The sequence below is a fragment of the Sarcophilus harrisii genome, chromosome 2 (genome assembly GCF_902635505.1).
Source record: "Sarcophilus harrisii chromosome 2, mSarHar1.11, whole genome shotgun sequence".
Classification (NCBI taxonomy): domain Eukaryota; kingdom Metazoa; phylum Chordata; class Mammalia; order Dasyuromorphia; family Dasyuridae; genus Sarcophilus; species Sarcophilus harrisii.
Genome location: NC_045427.1, coordinates 660,350,288 through 660,368,015, shown reverse-complemented (window position 1 = coordinate 660,368,015; position 17,728 = coordinate 660,350,288). Strand labels below are relative to the sequence as shown.

At 55.2% G+C, this 17,728-nt stretch overlaps 1 protein-coding gene across 2 annotated transcripts in view; it reads right to left on the bottom strand.

The window, feature by feature from the left end:
• The window catches only part of DPYSL4 (dihydropyrimidinase like 4), a 78,989-nt gene that overhangs the window by 16,919 nt on the left and 44,342 nt on the right, over window positions 1-17,728 (bottom strand). For both annotated transcript variants that reach the window (XM_031957064.1, XM_031957065.1), the window contains exons 9-12: window positions 15,274-15,430; window positions 14,624-14,765; window positions 13,806-13,976; window positions 11,760-11,939 (exon numbers count right to left, since the gene is read on the bottom strand). In XM_031957064.1, coding sequence (XP_031812924.1) covers window positions 11,760-11,939; window positions 13,806-13,976; window positions 14,624-14,765; window positions 15,274-15,430 — 650 coding nt within the window. The remainder of the gene's footprint in view (window positions 1-11,759; window positions 11,940-13,805; window positions 13,977-14,623; window positions 14,766-15,273; window positions 15,431-17,728) is intronic.

The following is a 17,728-nucleotide window of genomic DNA, read 5'->3' as shown; positions in this document are numbered from 1 at the left end:
CCCCCCCCCCCCCCCCCGGGACAGCCTCAACCAACCAAAGGGACGGATCTCTGAAGTCGGAGGACTTTTGTGTTCATATTCTCACCACTGCAGTAGAGTGCCTGGCACAAAGGAGGTGCTGAATAGGTGCTTGTTGAGGAATTAATTGGTGGAAATGATTCCAGAGGGTCCCTTTGTTGGAATATTGAGCCATCATGGACAAAGAACTGACCCCGAGTCCGGACTGCTGCTGCCTCATCTCTATGCATTTGGCTGGCCTGCCCTGGGAAGCAGCCGACCTGAGCCTGGGCTTGGGCCTGGTGCTGCTCTCTGGGGCAGGAGGGACCAGGCAGAACTTGGGCTCCTGTGTCTGGGAGGTTCTGAGGCCTCCGGGCTCAGGAGCACCAGGAATAGTGATGCAATCTGCGCCCTGGATCGCTGAAACTCAGCTGGGAGAGCACAAAATGACCCACCTCGACCTCAGCCTTGACAAGTAGTTCTCCCTTCCTGTTCCTAAAGCAGCCCACTCTCTTTGGAAGGAGAATCCCCCTAAGACTGAGCCCGGCTGACCCCTTGGCAGCCGCCACCCACCCACCGGTCCTTCCACTGCCTTTTGGGGCCGAGCGGCAATTTCTTCTTCCCCAAGAGAGCTCTCTTGCTCCCCCCCCCCCCACAATGGAAAATCATTTGAGTGAAGAACAACCTTCATAAATGGGAATATGAGTCACATTGGTGAGCAGTGAAAACTGGCTCAGCTGCTGATCTCGCTCAGATGGAAGAGGTGATCAGGTAGAAGATCTATCACCCAGCATGCAATTTTGATGAGGAAGAGTACGGGTTACCATCAGGGAGGGCACCCAGAGGGGCACTGGGGTGTGGGCTTGGGGTGATCTAAAAGCAGGCAGAGGGCAGGGGGTTGAGCACTGGGGGTCAGGAGAGTGGGGAGATGAGAGGAGCCTTTAGACAATGGAAACTGGACAGAGAAAGGGAGATGGAGTGGTGCCCAAGGGAAAGCTGGCCAAACCCCAACCTTGATGCCGGCGTGTAAGGGGAAGATCCAAACTTAAGAGGGGCCTTAGGGCAAAGTGCATGTAGAAAACTGGAGGTGGGGAAGGGAGGAGAAAAAACCTGGTCGGGGTATGGAATGAGGGCACAATGGACATTCCATTCTTTTCTGTTTCAGGCTAACCCTCTTCCCTCCGCCTTCTTCTAGTCCTAAATCTGGCATCAAGAGAGACTTGAGCCCGAGGAGGACCACGAGCTCCCGACCTGGTCCTGGTGTCCCAAAATTAGCATCTACAGAGACCTGTGCTGGAGAAGGACCACAAGCTCCTGAGCTAGTCCTGGTGTGCTAAAGCTGACATCTGCAGAGACCTGTGCCCGAGGAGAACCACGAGCTCCCGACCTGGTCCTGGTGTCCTAAAGCTGACATCTACAGAGACCTGTGCCCGAGGAGAACCACGAGCTCCCGACCTGGTCCTGGTGTCCCAAAATTAGCATCTACAGAGACCTGTGCTGGAGAAGGACCACAAGCTCCTGAGCTAGTCCTGGTGTGCTAAAGCTGACATCTGCAGAGACCTGTGCCCGAGGAGAACCACGAGCTCCCGACCTGGTCCTGGTGTCCTAAAGCTGACATCTACAGAGACCTGTGCCCAAGGAGGACCACGAGCTCCCAACCTAGTCCCGGTCCTGGAAGGGAGCGCTGTCAGTCCCCCAAATCATTGTGAGCAGGGGGAGACACAACTGGCAGAACAGAGCAAATGGGGATATGAAATGTGCCCTCAATGAGATCCTATCACTCAAATACGCTCCCCTCTCCCACCAAGGCCCAATGATGGACCGAAACTCCATAGACAATCTCTATTATGAGGAAACACGAGTTCAGGTGCGGCTCTGGCGTGTTTCCCTGCTTCGCTGTGCCCTCTGCCCCTTCCCCAGCCCCCAGAGAGGCTTTCTGGATCCAAAATGGCCACAGAAGAAAAGGAGAAAGATCCTGTCCTTCACCAGGGACCTGCAGCTAACTTCAATTCTACACGGAGATGAATGAACGTGTCCTTGGCTGAGGACAAAGGTTCAGCACCCAACCCGCCACCTGCCACTGGAGAACGCATTCCCGGGCACTCGGAGAGCTCGCCGACCGATCCTGGGGCAGCAGCGGGTGCCCTGGGGGGGCAGTGGGAGCACCCCGTGGGCAGCAAGCCGGCCACTTTGGCTGATGAGAGCATGCGATGGCAGGGGCAGGAGGGGAGGGGGCATCGAGAGCCACCTGGTAAGGGGCTGACGGCGGGCGGAGGGAGTTGCATTCTCTCCTATAGGCAAGGGCTCCGAATTCTAGATGCCGGGGTGAGGGGGTCAGACCAGTGCTTTAGGAAGACTATTTTGGCGGCTGTGTAGAGGGGACAGATCAGAGAGAGGAGGCAGGAACAGCCTCCACGTGGGGGCTATTGCCGAAGTCCAGGAAAGAGCTGGTGAGGGCCTGGTCTGAGGTGCTGGAGACACGGAGAGGAGAGTGGCAAGGAAGAGGGAGGGAGGAGTGCGATGGAGCATTTGGCAACTGATGGGCTACAGAGTGATGGAGGGGGTGAGATCGGGGACTCTCAGGTGTCTGAAGGGGCCAAGAGGGGAGATGCTGAACAGCTGGGAGTGGGGCTGGGCGGTTCAAGCTTGGGTCCCTCCCGCGGAGTCGGAGAACTTTGTCCCCCAGTCCAAGGAGCTGGGAGAAAGCCCTTGGGCCCTAGGAACCCTGTCCTCTCCTTCAGTGCTTGGCTCCCTTGAGCCTGGGGCTGCTTTGCCGAAGTTAAGCAGCGGTGTTCAGGCCAGGTTACAGAATGCGAGAATTTCCCTTGGAAGGCCCCTAAAAGACCACCGGGGCCGAGGCCGGCTTCTCGAGGACAGCTTGGCTTGCTGGGAAGGTTTTCCTTACATCAAGCCCCCCTTGACCTCAGTAGCTTCCACCCTCCGAGGCCACAGGACAGGTGCCTCCTGGAGCTATCAGCCTTGGATAAGGGAGTGTGAGCCTTTCCAGAGGCCTGCTATTCCTGGCAGGTTTGGATGAGGGCAAAGGGCAGTGAGCAAGAAGGCTCACCCTCTTCCTCAAGATCTACCCTCCTCCCTTCAGCTAATTATTATGGTCTAGGGCAGAGGTGAAAGTTGGAAAGGGCTCTCAAGGCAAAATGCACCTGGGGAAGCCACTTTTTCCCCAAAGGCTTTGGGAACAGGGACCAGGTAGAACCTGAGGTTTCCTGGCCCGGGGAGGGGGTGGGCATCTCTCCTGGTGGGAGGCCTCAGAGGGGCTGCCAGGCTGGGGCATTGCCCCTGCATTGTGGTACCTCTTCCTCCGCAGGGGTGCAGAACAGGACAGGGCTTCTTGGGGGAGGGGGAAGGACAGCGGACAGCTTTCTGATCCCCTCTGATCCTCCTGGGTCACGTTCCCTCTCCCCCGCCACCAACTGCTCCAGCTGTCCCTTCAATGATAGCCACAGTGCCCAGGGGAGGCCTTCGGAGGCCTCTTTGAGGGTTCACGTTCCTCCGGTCCGAGAGGATCATTCCTGCTCCATTTTCTCCTTCGGGAGGTCCCGAGTCGGGCCGGCTTTCACAGTCCCTTTCCTGGATGCTTTCCTCAGCCACTGTGGCCGCAGCATTGGGGGCCAGGGGAAGGCACGGGGAGCGAGGTCTCCCCTGACATTCTCTCAGCAGCTTTGCAGGGACTTCTAGGTTCAGATTCTGCTTGCTCTCCATTCCTTCCTGTGCCGTTGGGCACCTTTCCTTACTGCCTAGGAAGCTGTTCCATTAGTCTCTGGTAAATATAATTCTGGAGGGCAGGGCCGGTTCCCCCCAAGGGGAAGGCCGGCCCAGATTCCCGCCTCTCCCCTTACTGAAGGCCGGGCCTGCCTGGCAGTTTCTGCGGAGGCGCCCCCAGCCTAAACCACAGCCCTCTGGTCCCTGGTCGGCTTGCCTGTGCTGCTGTGGGAGACGCTAAAGTGCTCCACAGGCCAGGGCCGCCGCCGCCGCCCAGGGGACTTGCCCCTCGTGGCCGGAAGCCGCCCTCACCAAGGCCTCTAGAGAGCGATCGCCATACCTTCGTTTGTCGGAGCCCGTGGGAGTCTAGGCCAAAGAATTGATCACCACTGACCAACCTATCCCTGCCAAGACTGTGGATGTGGCTGGCCCCGTCCTTGGACAGCAGATTCTGTCAGGGTTTGGGGCCCTAGCTTATGCCCCCTCCCCCAGGTGGGTGGGCCCTGCCAGGCAGAGCTCGACCTTGCTTTTTGGAAACTACAGAAAGCATCGCTGAGGATGGCACAAGGTGCCAGTTCAGTCCACTCGGGATCACTTGGATCCCTCTTGATGGATTATTCTTGATGGATTAAAGGAGGATGTGGGGCGTTCGCACCTTAGGGGCAAGGCAGACACTTTCTTTCTCACACCTCAGTGAAACCAGTCTGGAGGCTGGGAAGCTTCGAGCAAAATGGGGGATCAGTGCTAGGGGGAGCGCGGGAGGAGGTCCGGTTCTCTCGGAAGGCAAGCAGGCCGGGGCAGGGCTCCACTGGGACTTGGTCAGAGCAGTGAGAGCGGTGGGCAAGGGTGAGGATCAAAGGGGGAAAGGTGGAAACCGTCTGCAGGAAGAGGGACGGAGAAAGCGGGAGCAGATGAGAAATCTGCTGTAGCTCAGCCTGGAGCCTGGAGCTGAGGGGCAGGCGTCACGGGGCTACAAAGGTAGGGGGGAGAGAGAGGGAACAGAGTGGAAGAGGGAGGGAGGAAGAGAGGAGGAAGAAAAGGGAAGCCGGGAGCTGGGAGTGCCAGTGACACTCAGCACCCGAACTGCTCCCTCCACAAATTGCTTTCATCCTGAAGCGAATGTCTTCAGGGATGTGAAGTTTAAGCCCAGCAGCCTGGGCTCTTCCCGATGGCCCGGCAGCTCCCAGCACCTTCCTGGTTTTGATCAGAGCTTCCTGCTCGCCTCTGCCAAATCCAGACAAGTGACCCCAGAGACCCCTTACTCTGACTGGTACCGAGGCTCGATCCCTAAACTACCAGAATCCTTCAGCAAAACGGGCCCACTAGGGACAGAAGCCAATCAGTCAACACAATCAATAAACATTTATTAAGCGCCTATTATGTGCCTGGCACTGTGCTGGGCACTGAGGATACACAAACGAAAAGGACACAGTAGCTTCCCTCAAGGGCACTCTACTGGCTCCAGTACCATCTTTCCTTAGCCTTAAAAGCCTAGTATCCATACAGAAACGCTGGCCCAAAAAGGAAATTACTCCTCCATTCCCTCATTGTTGGAATATTCAGTGACCGTGATAAAAAAGTTCATAATCTGGCAGTTATCCAGCAGAATGGTCCTTCTCTTGACTTGGTCAGTTTGCTCCCATCCAGATTTAACAAGCCCCCAGCCCCCCGTAATCCTCCTGGCTCAGTGGGACCTCCTATAATGTGCCACACGCAATAGAGCCTCTGTCCGCCTGAAGTTGTTCCCCAAGGACACACGAAGAGAGCATGAGAGCAGGAAGGAGACCCCCCCCCTAATTTACTTGGATGGGTAAGGACTTTGATTCCTAGAAAGGTGGGGGGAATATTAGTGACAACGTGGTAGGAAGGGCAAATAATTTCCTCCTGCATCTAGTGAGATCAGCCTTGCTCGCCTAGAAGCCGAGCACCGGCTCCCAGGAAGTTCTGAGCTGGAGGAGGACTGCGGGAGGGGAACGCTGTACAAAGGCCAGCTTGGGCAGCGGAGGAGAAATGGCAGCTCTGCATTGGCAAGGAACATATGGAGGCCACTGAGATCCCTGGGGTAGAGGGGGGGTGGGGCCCCAGATAAGCCATGTCTACCCCAACATTTAACTTGGGAGTCAACTCGTAGGATCTGTCAGTTGTTGGCTGGCTTAAGTTATAGGCAGGAGAAAGGTCAAAAGGGGGGAAGAAAAGGGCTGGTAGCTTAAAAGACTAGGAGAGAACAAAATAATATGTTGGAATAATACCCATATACGTATATCGGGGGGAAGCCACTGCCAAAGATGGATGTAAAACCATTTTCAAGGAGTGTGTCTTCCAAGTGTCGCTGTCCCTGGTCTATTGTATCCCGGGGGATCAGATCTGGGGTCACGCTCCAATAGTATGAATGCATACTGAGAGTGGGAACAGTTACAGATGAACGATATTCCTAAAATTCAGCTTGCACGCGACTAAAAGGAGTCTTTAACAGTGTTAGGTAGGCTGCTTGTATGTACTCAATGCAATTCATCAAGTATTGATCGTGCATTTCTTGTTAGCAAAACGTTGTGTTAGGTAGTGGGGATGCAAAGAGAAAAAAGAAGAAAAAGTCTTATATTGTACTGAACTCGTCAGCTTGGAAACTGATGAATAAGTATATAATGGGAGGATGCAAAGAGCCTGGAAAGATCCAGGAGGAATTCATCCCTAAAGGGATGGGCACCTGTGGGATTGACCCAAAGTGGGCTCCAAGTCAATGGAGTAATGAAACTGGGGGGACGGGGAAAAGGGAGCTGGCCAAGTACTCGAGAAGGACCTGATAGTCCCTTCAAATGCACCCCCGGCCAGCGACCGTGCTACTGTCATGGAAAACAGCTACTCTTGCCTGGGCAAGGCACGGTGTAGGTCTTCAGAAGAACAAAGCTCTGGACAAAGGCTGAATTCTGATGCAAAGTCCCTGCTTGAGACTCAGTAAGCTCTATCCTGTAGGAAGGAAACCTGCATTAGAGGTGTCCAGAACCTCATGGGAGAATCGGGGCTCCACAGCAGCCAGTAATAAAACCAGCAACTTCAGCTGTCTCAGCGCACAGAGGATGGCAACCCATGATGGGGTGAAGAAGCCGTTCTCGGGACTGAAAGCCAATTTTACTTTGGAAAGGCTTGTCAGTCAATGAATCTGGGGGGGAGGGAGCAGGGATGACAGACACAACATGCAGAAAGGAAATATGATACACAGAAGCACGGGGGAGGGTGGTGGGAAAAGCTGGGTAGCACTCTGTCCTTTGAGAAGAAAAAAAACAAATGACATGCAGGAGTCCTGAGCGGCGAAAGTAAAACTGGAGATGGAAGTGAGATCAGAAATAAGCAATAGGTGAGAAGTTCAAGTTTGCCCCGATGCAGAGAGGACCTGATGTCCTGGATCCCATTCTCATCCACCAGGAGGAAATGGTCACTAAGATGGGAAATAGGGGGATTCTGGGGGAAAGTAACTATTGCTTCATCTGAGAACTTCTGGTAAACCAGGAAAGGGGGACTGATAATATAGTCTGCCGTGCAAATGGTCTGTTTGTGAATAGAGCAGATGTCTCTGGGCTCAAAGAGAGGACAGACGGGAGCCTACAATTCTGCCAGGAAAGCCACAGGAGGAATAGGAAGCTCTTAAGAATGAAATTGTGAAGAAACAAAGAGAAATTATTGAAGAGACAGAGGTGGATGCGCAGGAAGCTCATTAACCACCCTAGATGAACAATGGGGACACGTTGTAGGATATGGGAATGAGGGGCCATGTTGCAGAATATGGGGATATGGGAACAGGAGAGGGCAAATGTGGTAAATGTGCCGAGGAGGAGGGGAGGCTGGCCAGGAAGCCCGGGCCCAGAAATGAGCGGGTTTCTGGGCAGAAGGAAGGAGGATAGGGTCAGGTCACCTCCCAGCACAGATGACAATGAGGATGAACAACAAAGGCAAAGTGGAGATGGTTAATTCTTCTTTTGTTTCTGGTTTCTCAGCCCTGGCAAAGGTTTGGGGACTGGAGGAAGCTGAAGAAAAGGACTGGTAGTGAATTGAAACCAAAGATAAGTAAGGAGACAGTAAGACAGCACCTAGATGGATGTCCTTGAGAGCTCCATTTCCCAGGATCCAAGGGACCACATCCTAAAACACTGCAAGGACCAACGGAGTGACTGCTGAGACTGTCGAGGATCTTTGAAAAATTACAGAGAACAAACAGGAAGGCGGCTGCGGGACTGGAAGGGGGGCAAATACTGAAAAAGGGAAGAGAACAGAATTCACCGACTGGAAGGCACGGAGCCGAACGTTCACACGATTTCTGGCAAAACTGAAGAAGGCGGGATTGGAGGGACAGTCAGGGCATAAATAGAAAAGAAGGCGGGGAGGACAGAGGGTCGGCATGGCTTCATCGCAAGCGGGCCAGACTTGAGGTGCTTTTTCTAAAAGGGGTTACTAAGATGGCAGATGAGGGGAGCGACGCAGGGGTGGTTCGTGTAGGTTCTAGCAGAACATTGGACAAGGTCGTGTTTTTCTTTTGACAAGATGAAGCTAAAAGGGCCAGAAAAGAAGTACCACGAATTTGGACGTCCCTAATGGCTGGCCAGGACCCGGCCAGGAATAGTTTACTATCAACTGAGAGGGAAGTCTCTAGTGGAACGCTCCTGGCTCTCCTGCCGAGTGAGATTCTCTGGCCTGAGCAGATAGCGCCCAGGGTCTGGTCTCTAAGCAGCAATGCTCTCCCATGGGCTCTGGTTTTAGAATCCTGAGTTGCTGGAGCCAAAGAATGATCCCATTCTGAGTGGTCAAGCCACTGAGAAACGCCAAAGTCAATGGAGGTCGTGGGGGCACCTGCTAGAACTTTCCCACCGCTTGCAGTTTTGGAGAATCCAGAACCGCGCCACAGAACCGAGAGAACAGTTAAATAACACTTTGCCTTTTTACCCCAGCGTCTCACTCTGCACAGAAAGTATGAGAGTCAAATGCATCCCACTGATACTATCCTGCCATTGACTCGACTTTGTATCTCCCCGAGATTTTGTATAACTGCCTAAGTCATGAAGTTCCTGGTCTCTGAATAAAGTTCAGAAGTCCAGTCTTCCTCTCCGAGTTAAGTTTAAAAGTTCAGTTTTCCTACACGTCACTTTAATGAAAAGAAACCTGTTATCTCTATACCACTAGATGTCCTTCAAGGAAGCCCGGTCCACTCTCTCGGTACCACGAGGCGGCCTTGTAGGTGATGGCATCGATCCGACTTTCCTAGTGACAAGATGGGAATAGCAGCTGCTGGGCTGATGCTTCTGGCTCAGTATGATATAGAACCGTTTTCCCCAGCTACGATTCTGCCGTCTGACTTTTGGCTGCTTCTTTTGTCCATAAAATAATGTGTCAGCTCTCATTCGGGGTCTTTTGGCTTTCCGAGGAGCCAAATAAAGCTCTTTTTGACTGGCAGCCTTACCAATAAACTGAATATTTTCAAAACTCTGTTGCTTCGGTTTACCTTAATTTCAATCATGACGACGGTAAGGGAGAGAGAGGAAGGTAAACATCCATGAAGGGGCTCAGTGGCCATGATGAGGGAGGGTTGGGAACACAAGAGCTATGCGGCCCGGACTCGCTGGAGCTGAGATTTTGTGGGTTTGGACCCTGATCCCGTGGCCATCAAGGGCTGGAGAGAGCAGACCGGATGTACCAGGAGCTCGTGCAGGTGCACATGAGCACACAATGCATGACAGGCGCACACGGCGAGCACCCCCCACACTGCTGACACACACTGTCCCACTGTTCCAGGGCTCCCGGGGACATCCCACTTACTTGGAAGGGAAGGGAAGAACATGAGGATTTTGGGGGAAATAGCAAAAGCTTCCCTGGGGAAGCCTGAGGGAAGTGGGCCTCCAAAAGGAGGGGACCCGCACCCCCAGATCCAGCCCACGGCCTTTCCAGTCGTGCCCAAGGAGCACGGCCCGGCCACGGCTGTGGAGCAGCCCAAAGAGCTGACCGAGAGACTCCTCGAGCCAGAGCTGGAGAGGGCAAGGGCTCGGGCCCCGCTCACACCACCCCAAGCCCAGGCCAAGCGACTGGGACCCACCATCTTTGTCTCCTTTCCTGGGGGGTCAGACCAGAGACACACACTTTGCCATCGTCCACCCTCTTTATCTTTCTGGGAGACGCGTTTCTTCTGCCATGAAGGGCCACAAAGCTTTTAATATTTCAAGAGAGAATATTGGCTTTTGCCACATATAAAATGACTGCAAGAAGGGAATCAAAAAGGACACGAGGCTGTGATGGAGTTTTCTGTGACAGCGAACATTTACGTAACTCTTACTATGGGCCAGCCCCCAGGAAGGAGGTGCCATTATCATCCCCATTTTACAGGTGAGGAAACTGAGGCAGGCAGCGGGAAAGGGACATGAACAGGGTCCTCTGGCTAGCAAGTGTCCACGGCCGAATTTGAGCTCTGGTCTCTCAGGCCCAGGCTCCCGGGCTCCGTGGCACCCCCGTTTGCCTATTTGTCCTCATTATGGGGATAGGGAATCGCACTGGCTACTTGCAAACAAAAGGCATCCATAAAACTAAGGGTTTTTGTGTTTTTTAAAGGAGAATAACAATCCCGAAGGACTGACTGACCAGTCCTAGATCACTATACCCAGTCTCAGAGGAAAGCCCGAGAGAACCGCTCTCGAATCGGGGACCCCTGCACCTTGCTGCTCTGTGGAAGCCCAAGGTCCGGGCACCTGCACAGGGGCCTGGAAGCTGGGGGGACCCTCCTCCCATGTGCCTGTTGGGTAGCCCCCAAACTCAGTGAATTCCCTTTCTAAAGCTACTCACTAGCTCCCCTCTGATGGGCGTTTCCCCCAAAGCCTAATTTCTGTTAAATTATAAAGTGCTGCTCAGGCTGCTCTCTCCTGGAGCTGAGAGGGAGCTGAGGGAGCTTGTGCAACCCCTCCGCCTCCCGATGAAGAGGGTCTGAGAAGTGAAGGGGCTTGCCCAGGCACACAGGTAGGAAGGCACCTGCTGGATCCAAGCTCAGTGTTCTAGCCACAAGTGGGTCTGAGGATCTCCTTCCTCTGTCTGTCTCTTTCCCTCTTTCTTCCTCTTTCTTCCTTTCTGTTTCTCTCCCCCTCATCCTCCCTCTCTCCTCTTTCTTTCTTGCTTCCTTCTCTTTCTGCTTCTCCTCCTCTCTCTCTCTCTTTCTCTTTCTCTATGTGCCCCCCTTCTGATCTCTTTGTTTCTTCCCTCTTTCTCCTTCTCTCCTTTTTCTTCTTTCTTTCTCCCCTCTTTCTTTGCCTCTTTTCTCCCTTTCTTTGTTTCTCTTCCTCCTCCTCCTCCTCCTCCTCTTCCTCCTCCTCCCCTCCTCCTCCTCCTCTTCCTCCTCCTCCCCTCCTCCTCCTCCTCTCCTTCCTCCTCCTCCTCCTCCTCCCCTCCTCCTCCCCCTCCTCCTCCCCCTCCTCTTCCTCCTCCACCTCCTCTTCCTCCTCCACCTCCTCTTCCTCCTCCACCTCCCTCTTTCTCCTCCTCTCCCTCCTCCTCCTCTTCTTCCTCCTCCTCTCTCTTGACCCGTCCTCCCCCTCTCCCTCATTCTCTCTGTGTCTCTGTCTCTTGTCTCTCCTTCCTGCCACTTCTCCCTGCCATGCTTGCTCCTTTCCTCAGCCTTGCCCCTAACTGTGCCCTCTCTTTCAGGCGCACAGGCTCTGGCTGCTCAAGCAGGTCTCTCCTCCCAAGTGCTAAGCACTTTGGGCACCCTGGGGACGGCGGGCGGTGCTTTTCCCTCTTACTGAAGCAGGTAATGGGCTCTGTCCCACAGCTTCCCCCCACATCCCTGCGCCTCTGAGACACCCCTGGTCCCGGGTCCTGGGCCTCACTTTGGATGGGGCAGTTCCCTAAGCGAGAGAGTGGCCACAAAGAGTCCAGCAACGCCGGCTGCCCCTCCAGAGGCTCTTTGCCAGCTGGGCCTGATGCCCTGCAGGAGCTTGTCCCTTTGTGCCCCTTCGTGCCCCCCCGCCCCGAGGATAGGCCCAGCCAAGCTCCCTGAGTGAGGGCCAAGGCGGTCTTACCCTGTTTCTCGCTTTGATCCGTTTATAGACAAAGTCCGGGAAGGTTTTCCGAGGAACAAAGCGCCCCGATCCTGGCGTGACAAATAGATTCCCATCTTCTAGCACGATTCTCCCTTGGCTGATGACCACGGTGGGGGCCCCTCTGCACTCGGTTCCCTCAAAGATGTTGTACTCCACATTCTGTGGGAAAAAGCCCGGGGTGAGTTCGGGAGCCAGGGGCAAGTTTAGGAGCCAGGGGCGAGTTCGGGAGCCAGGGACACGCTGTTCAGCTTTTTAGAATATATGGAGTGGACAAATAGCAGTGATTATGATGATGATTTTGTAGTTGTTCAGTCATGTCCGACTTTTCATGCCCCCTTTGGGGTGTTCCTGGCAAAGATTCTGGAGAGGTTTGCCATTTCCTTCTCCTGCTCATTTTTACAGATGAGGAAACTGAGGCACACAGCTAGCAATGTCTGAGGCTGAACTTAGGAAAGTCTTCCCCTCTCCTGACCCAGGGATGGGCCCTGGTTCCTGCTTGGCTGCTTCCCTCTGAGCTGCCTCCTGCTCTCTTTGGGGCATTTTAAAAGTGTTTCATTGACTCCAGTTAAGTTCATTTTGCAATTCAGACCAGCAGAAAAGGGATCCCCTCTTGCTGCTGGGGCCAGGGGTGCCCTGAGGGTGGAGGGGCCGGGGCATCCCTCCCTGCTCCCTGAGGGTCCCACTCCGGTGCCCGCCTGCTTGCTGGGGACCATGCCCTGGCCTTGGTCGGGCACAGAGGAGGCTCGGTGGCTGCTAAGGCGCCTGTTAACTCTCACCAAATGGCAGCTGCTCCCACCCAGGGCCAGCCAGGGGCCTCTGCTGAGCTGCTCTGAACACCGGTTCTTGGTCCTAGGAAAGTGAGTGTGCTGGGGACAGCCCGGAGCAGCCAGACAGGGGTGGACAGAGGGCAGGACAACAGTGCCAGCACGGTGGGTGCCGGGACTTGGGCCCAAATTGGGTTCAGTCAGCTACCAAATGGGTCACGGAGGCAAATGCGTTTCACCGTTCTGACTCAGTTGGGGCAGCCTTGAAGGCCCCCCCACCCTCCTGAAGTGGGATTTCCAGGTTCCCATTAATAGGCAATTATCGAGAGTTAGGGAGCACAGTGCTCTCTGACCCCAGGAGGCAAGCTGAGGGAGGGAGAGATTGGGAGGAGCCAGGGGCTGGGGCTCACAAACACACGCTGTGGATGCCAAGGCAGTTCCTCTGGGGGGCACCTCCTCATCCTGGCCCTCCACAGGGAGGGGACGTGACCCTCCCTCAAACGGAGGGGCAGGCCTTAAGGTACAGAAAATTTGAGTTCCAGCCTCAGACACCAGCTGGGGGGCTCTGGGGCAGGAATTTTCCCTATATCGCCCCAGTTTCTTCATCTATAAAATAGGGACACTAATGGCAAAAGATTATGAGGATCAAATGAGATGCTAACTGTAAAGTGCTTAGCTTAGTGCCTGGGACATAATGAGTGCCATGTAAAAGCTGCCTATTACTACCACTCCTGCTCCTGCTGCTGCTGCTACTACTACCCTAACTACTACTATTGCTACTACTACTAGTATTACAACTTCCACTATTATTACCATTACACCACCATCACTACCCTAATTACTATTACTATTACTACTACTGCTGCTGCTGTTACCATTGTCATAATCCCACCCCCACCTCTTCTCCTTTTCTCCCTCTTTCTCCTCCTTCTCTTCTCCCTCCTCCTCCTCTTCTTCTCCCTCTTTCTCCCTCCCTCCCTTCCTCCTCCTCCTCCTCCTCTTTCTGCAGACTTGGAGCCGACCGGTGAGCAGCTCGGGCAGCCCATCTTTGCCTCCGTGGATCAGAGGCACTGAGGGACGAGTGGCCGGGCATCTGCCTAGTTTCACGGGCAGGGGTCCAGGCAGGATGGCACGCCCAAAGCCGAGCAGTGCCGGCTCCTCAGTGCCCCCGACGGCGCCCTCCGGCATTTTTGATCTTCCGGCGGCTGGAGCAGGCGGGAGGTGAGGGGCAGGGGCAGGGGCAGGACCAAGCGGCTCTTACCAGATGGTGGCTCTTGGCGGAGATGACACTGGCAGCTTTGGGGTTCCATATGACGAGGTCCGCGTCAGACCCCACGGCTACCCGTCCCTTCCGAGGATACAGATTAAAGATCTTGGCGGCATTCGTGCTGGTCACAGCCACAAAGTCATTCTCGTCCATCTTTCCTGAGGCCTAAAAACCAAGAATAACTTTCTAAGGGCAGGAAGTCGCCAGCTGAGTCGGTCCCAGGCTGGTCGAGTGACCCTTTCCACAAGGCGTCGTGGAGCAGACTTCCTGCCCGCTCCCCGCCCTTAGCCATGCCGGAGTCAGAGGGAAGCGGTGGGAAGCCGGCCCCTCTGGCAGGGGGAGGACTGGGGCCGGAATGGTGTGGACGCCATCCCACAGCTTTCCGCTGGGCTTCAGGGAGGCTCAGTAATTACTTCGGCTGTGGATCTTTTGTACCTCACACTTATCAGTCAGGGTGGGAGGATCTCCCTGTGTGAACACTATGGGCTCATTTGCTAATCGCTCCCTCTCAGCACATCCGGGGTAGCCCGGGCCCTGAGAGGTTCGGCCATTGGTCCTCACCCCGCAGCCAAGGCAGGAGCTGCGCCGAGGGCTTCCCGCTGCCCCAGGCCCCACCCCGGCCCAACAGCCACGCTATGGGCTGGGGGACCACCTGTGGAACATGCTTCCACGTGTGCAATGAGCCAAGAAAGGCGGGTCTGGGATGGGAGCCCCTCCAGCTTCCCCCAGCAGCGCTATCCTCTGGCCGGGTCCCCTCAGGGCCTGTGTCTCGGCAAAGCCGTCAGCGGGGCCCTCCCGGCCCGGAGACCTACCACACATTTCTCCCAAACGATGGTCATCCTCTCCTCAATCCCATTTGTGCCTTCGGGAATCAGTGTGAAGTTGTCCTTGCCGACAGCTTTCTGAGCCGTGGAGAAGGTGCAGTGGGCGCTGCCAACAGCCTGCAGGTCCCCGCTGGAAGAGAAGGAACCGCAAGCATGGAGGCTTCCCCCAGGCCGGGCTTTCCCAAACGCTGCCTGGGCGCGGACTGGGCTGCCTCCTGACTGGGAAGGAGCGATTCCAAGCCCACCTCGTGCCTCTGCTCCTATTCTACATGCCAAGGACTCGACAGCTGGGTTCCCCTTTGGGAAAATGAGGGTGAAGGTCTCCACCAGCACAGGGCCTGGGGAGGGGGCGGGACGTTCGTCACTAAGGACGTTTCCCACAAGGCCACCTGCCCTTTCAGAGCCAAGGACCTATTTAGTCCTAGACACAGCCCGAATCCGACCTAAGGAAAGTGTCAGCTTCTCCCGTGGCCTTGGCGCTGGACAATGTCCGTGTCTGTGGCTCCCACCACGCTCGCAGAAGCACCCAGCCCTGGGCACACAAGCGCTTCTGAATCTGGGGGCAGCGGGCTGGGCAGAGGCGTGGAGAGAGGAACACGAGGGCTCAGTCACGGGGGCTCCAGCACGCAGCCCCTTACCTTGCAAGCAGAGATGAGAGGTGGTCGGGCGTCATGGGGTCCGGGCTTATCGGGGGGGAGGTGACAAAGGCTGCGGCTTTGGCCCAGTTCTTGCTCCAGTAGTGGGAGCCATCGGTGCCCAGGCCGGCGGCGAGGGGCTCTCCATACACAACAGTCCCTAAAAGCAGGTGGGAGTTTCAGGCCGGAGGCAAAGTCTTCCAAAGGAGCGGAGCAAGGCGGGGCTGAGGCGGGCAACGAAGCCAAACAGCCAGAGCCGGCTGACTACCCGCCGCCCGGTCCTGCAGCCTGGCTGTCTTTGGCCGGTCTCATTTGTGGGAAGCTCCGGGATAAAACCCGGGGCTCCTCGCCTCCCACACCCAGGCAGGAAAGCTCCTGAGCTATTTAGGGAAAGGACCAACCACCCAGGGAACCCCAAGCTACGAGATGGGAAGCTCCGCATGGCTGAAAACCCGACGAAATGCGCTGCAGAGGGAGGACGGGGACTCTTCGGACTGAAATCAAGGGCTTGGGGGAGGGGGACATGGCAGGGAGTATTTGGGTCAAGTCTAAACAATTTCATCATGGGCTGGGCCCGCAGACCAGCTGAGCAGAGGGAGAAATGGACGCCGGCACAGCACAAGCCTGGCCCAGAGGCGTGATGGAAGGCCTCGGCCAGCCACGAGACACCGGATAAAGCTCTGGGATCAAAGCAGGGAAACTCTTTGTTCATTAGTATCTTTTCTTCAGGAGGCGGCACCGGGGACAACTGGACGGGAATGACCAGAAGCACAAAGTCCCTTTCGTGTCTGCTGCTGGTTCAGCTCTGAGGCTAAGATGCCCCTCCCAGGTGAAGCTGCCCAAGCCTGGATTGACTCCCCCTGCCTCAGTCTCTCCCCATGAGCAGGCGAGGCTGGAGGGCAGAGTTATGCTCCTTCCCAGAAGGCTGACGCGGGACCCTCAGATCACTGCCCTTCGCATCTGCTGCCCTGCCTGCTCTCAATGCCATGGAACGAGACAGCCCCGTTCTAATGGCCCCAGGGGTCCCATCCTACCCTCCTGCCTCATTTTGCGAGTTGTCTCCCCTTTATACTATAAGCTTCTCAAAGGGGGCACTATCCTGTTAATTGCAACCTCAAATCTTAACCCAATGCCTGGCACATGGTGGGCACTTTATTAGATTGGACCAAAGTGTGTAGAGAAGAAGTGGGGAACATCTTGGCAAGCACCTGCCTCGGGGGAAAGTGGATTTTAAAAGTTCAGGTCTCCCCCTTTTACATTGTAAGCTCCTTAATAGGGGGAACATTTTATTAATTGCTTCCCCAAATCTTAACCCAATGCCTGGCACATAGTGGGCACTTTGTTAGATTGGCCGAAGGGAAGAAGTGGGGAACGCCTTGGCAAGCATCTGACTTGGGGGACTAAAAGTTCAGAGAAGACACAGGAGGCGGCTTCCTTGGCAAGCACCGGGTTTTAAAAGCCAAAGTCACAGGTAAGTGGCTCAGGCCGAACCATCAGGAAGAGAAGGCGGCCCAGGAGGCGGGCCAAGCTGTCAAGAATAAAATGGTCATGACGGACCAAGAACAGGAACTTTCTGAAAAAGGCGCCGGCCAGCTGAAATGGCCAAGATTCGTACAGAAGATGGAAACCAGAACCCTGCCCGTTGGGGCGGCGGGGTGAAAATGGGCCCCAAGGGACAAGGGACGGCCGGGGAGCCCGGTGGGGCTTTACTGAATGGTGCTGGAGAAGGGGAGGACCAGGGAAGCCATCTCAGCCCTGCCAGGAGTGGGCAGCGTGGAGAGAGCCCATGGCAGAGAGACGTGGCTTTTCTCTGCTGAGGAGGAAGTCGGGCTTTGCTGTCCAAAGCTCAAAGGGGGCTCTCTCTCATTCAGCTTTTTCAGGTGCTTGGTTCTCTGCAACCCGTTTTGGCGTTTTCTTGGCAGAAAGGCAAGGGCCACAAAGCTGGTATGTGAGGCTGGATTTGAACTCTGGGCTTCCTGACTCCACTTCATCCACTGCATTATTAACCAGCTGCTTGCCAGACTGTTGATACTCAAGATGGGAGTGCCTGGGCAGTGGTACGGTGGGCAGAGTGCCAACCCTGGAGTCTCAAAGTCACTTAACTCTATCTGCCTCAGTTTCCTCACCTGTAAAATGAGCTGGAAAAGGATACAGCAAACCATTCCACTTTGCCAAGAAAACCCCCAAAGTTGGACATGACTGAAAAACAATTAAGCTGGCCATGCCAATGAGTTCTAGCCCCCTCGTGGGGGTGGAGGGTGGTCTCTGAAAGATTGTGGGGAACAATGTACTACCAGGCTGGTTAACCGAGAAGGTGGTTCCAGTTTCCAAAGGGCAAAAGAAAACATTGTGCAAATGAGGGGCCAGTGTTGTAGACACTGGGGCCCAGACAGATGGGCTCAGTAAGCCCATAACAGGCCCATAAGAGCCAGCCTTGTCCCCCCCTTTCCCAAAGCAG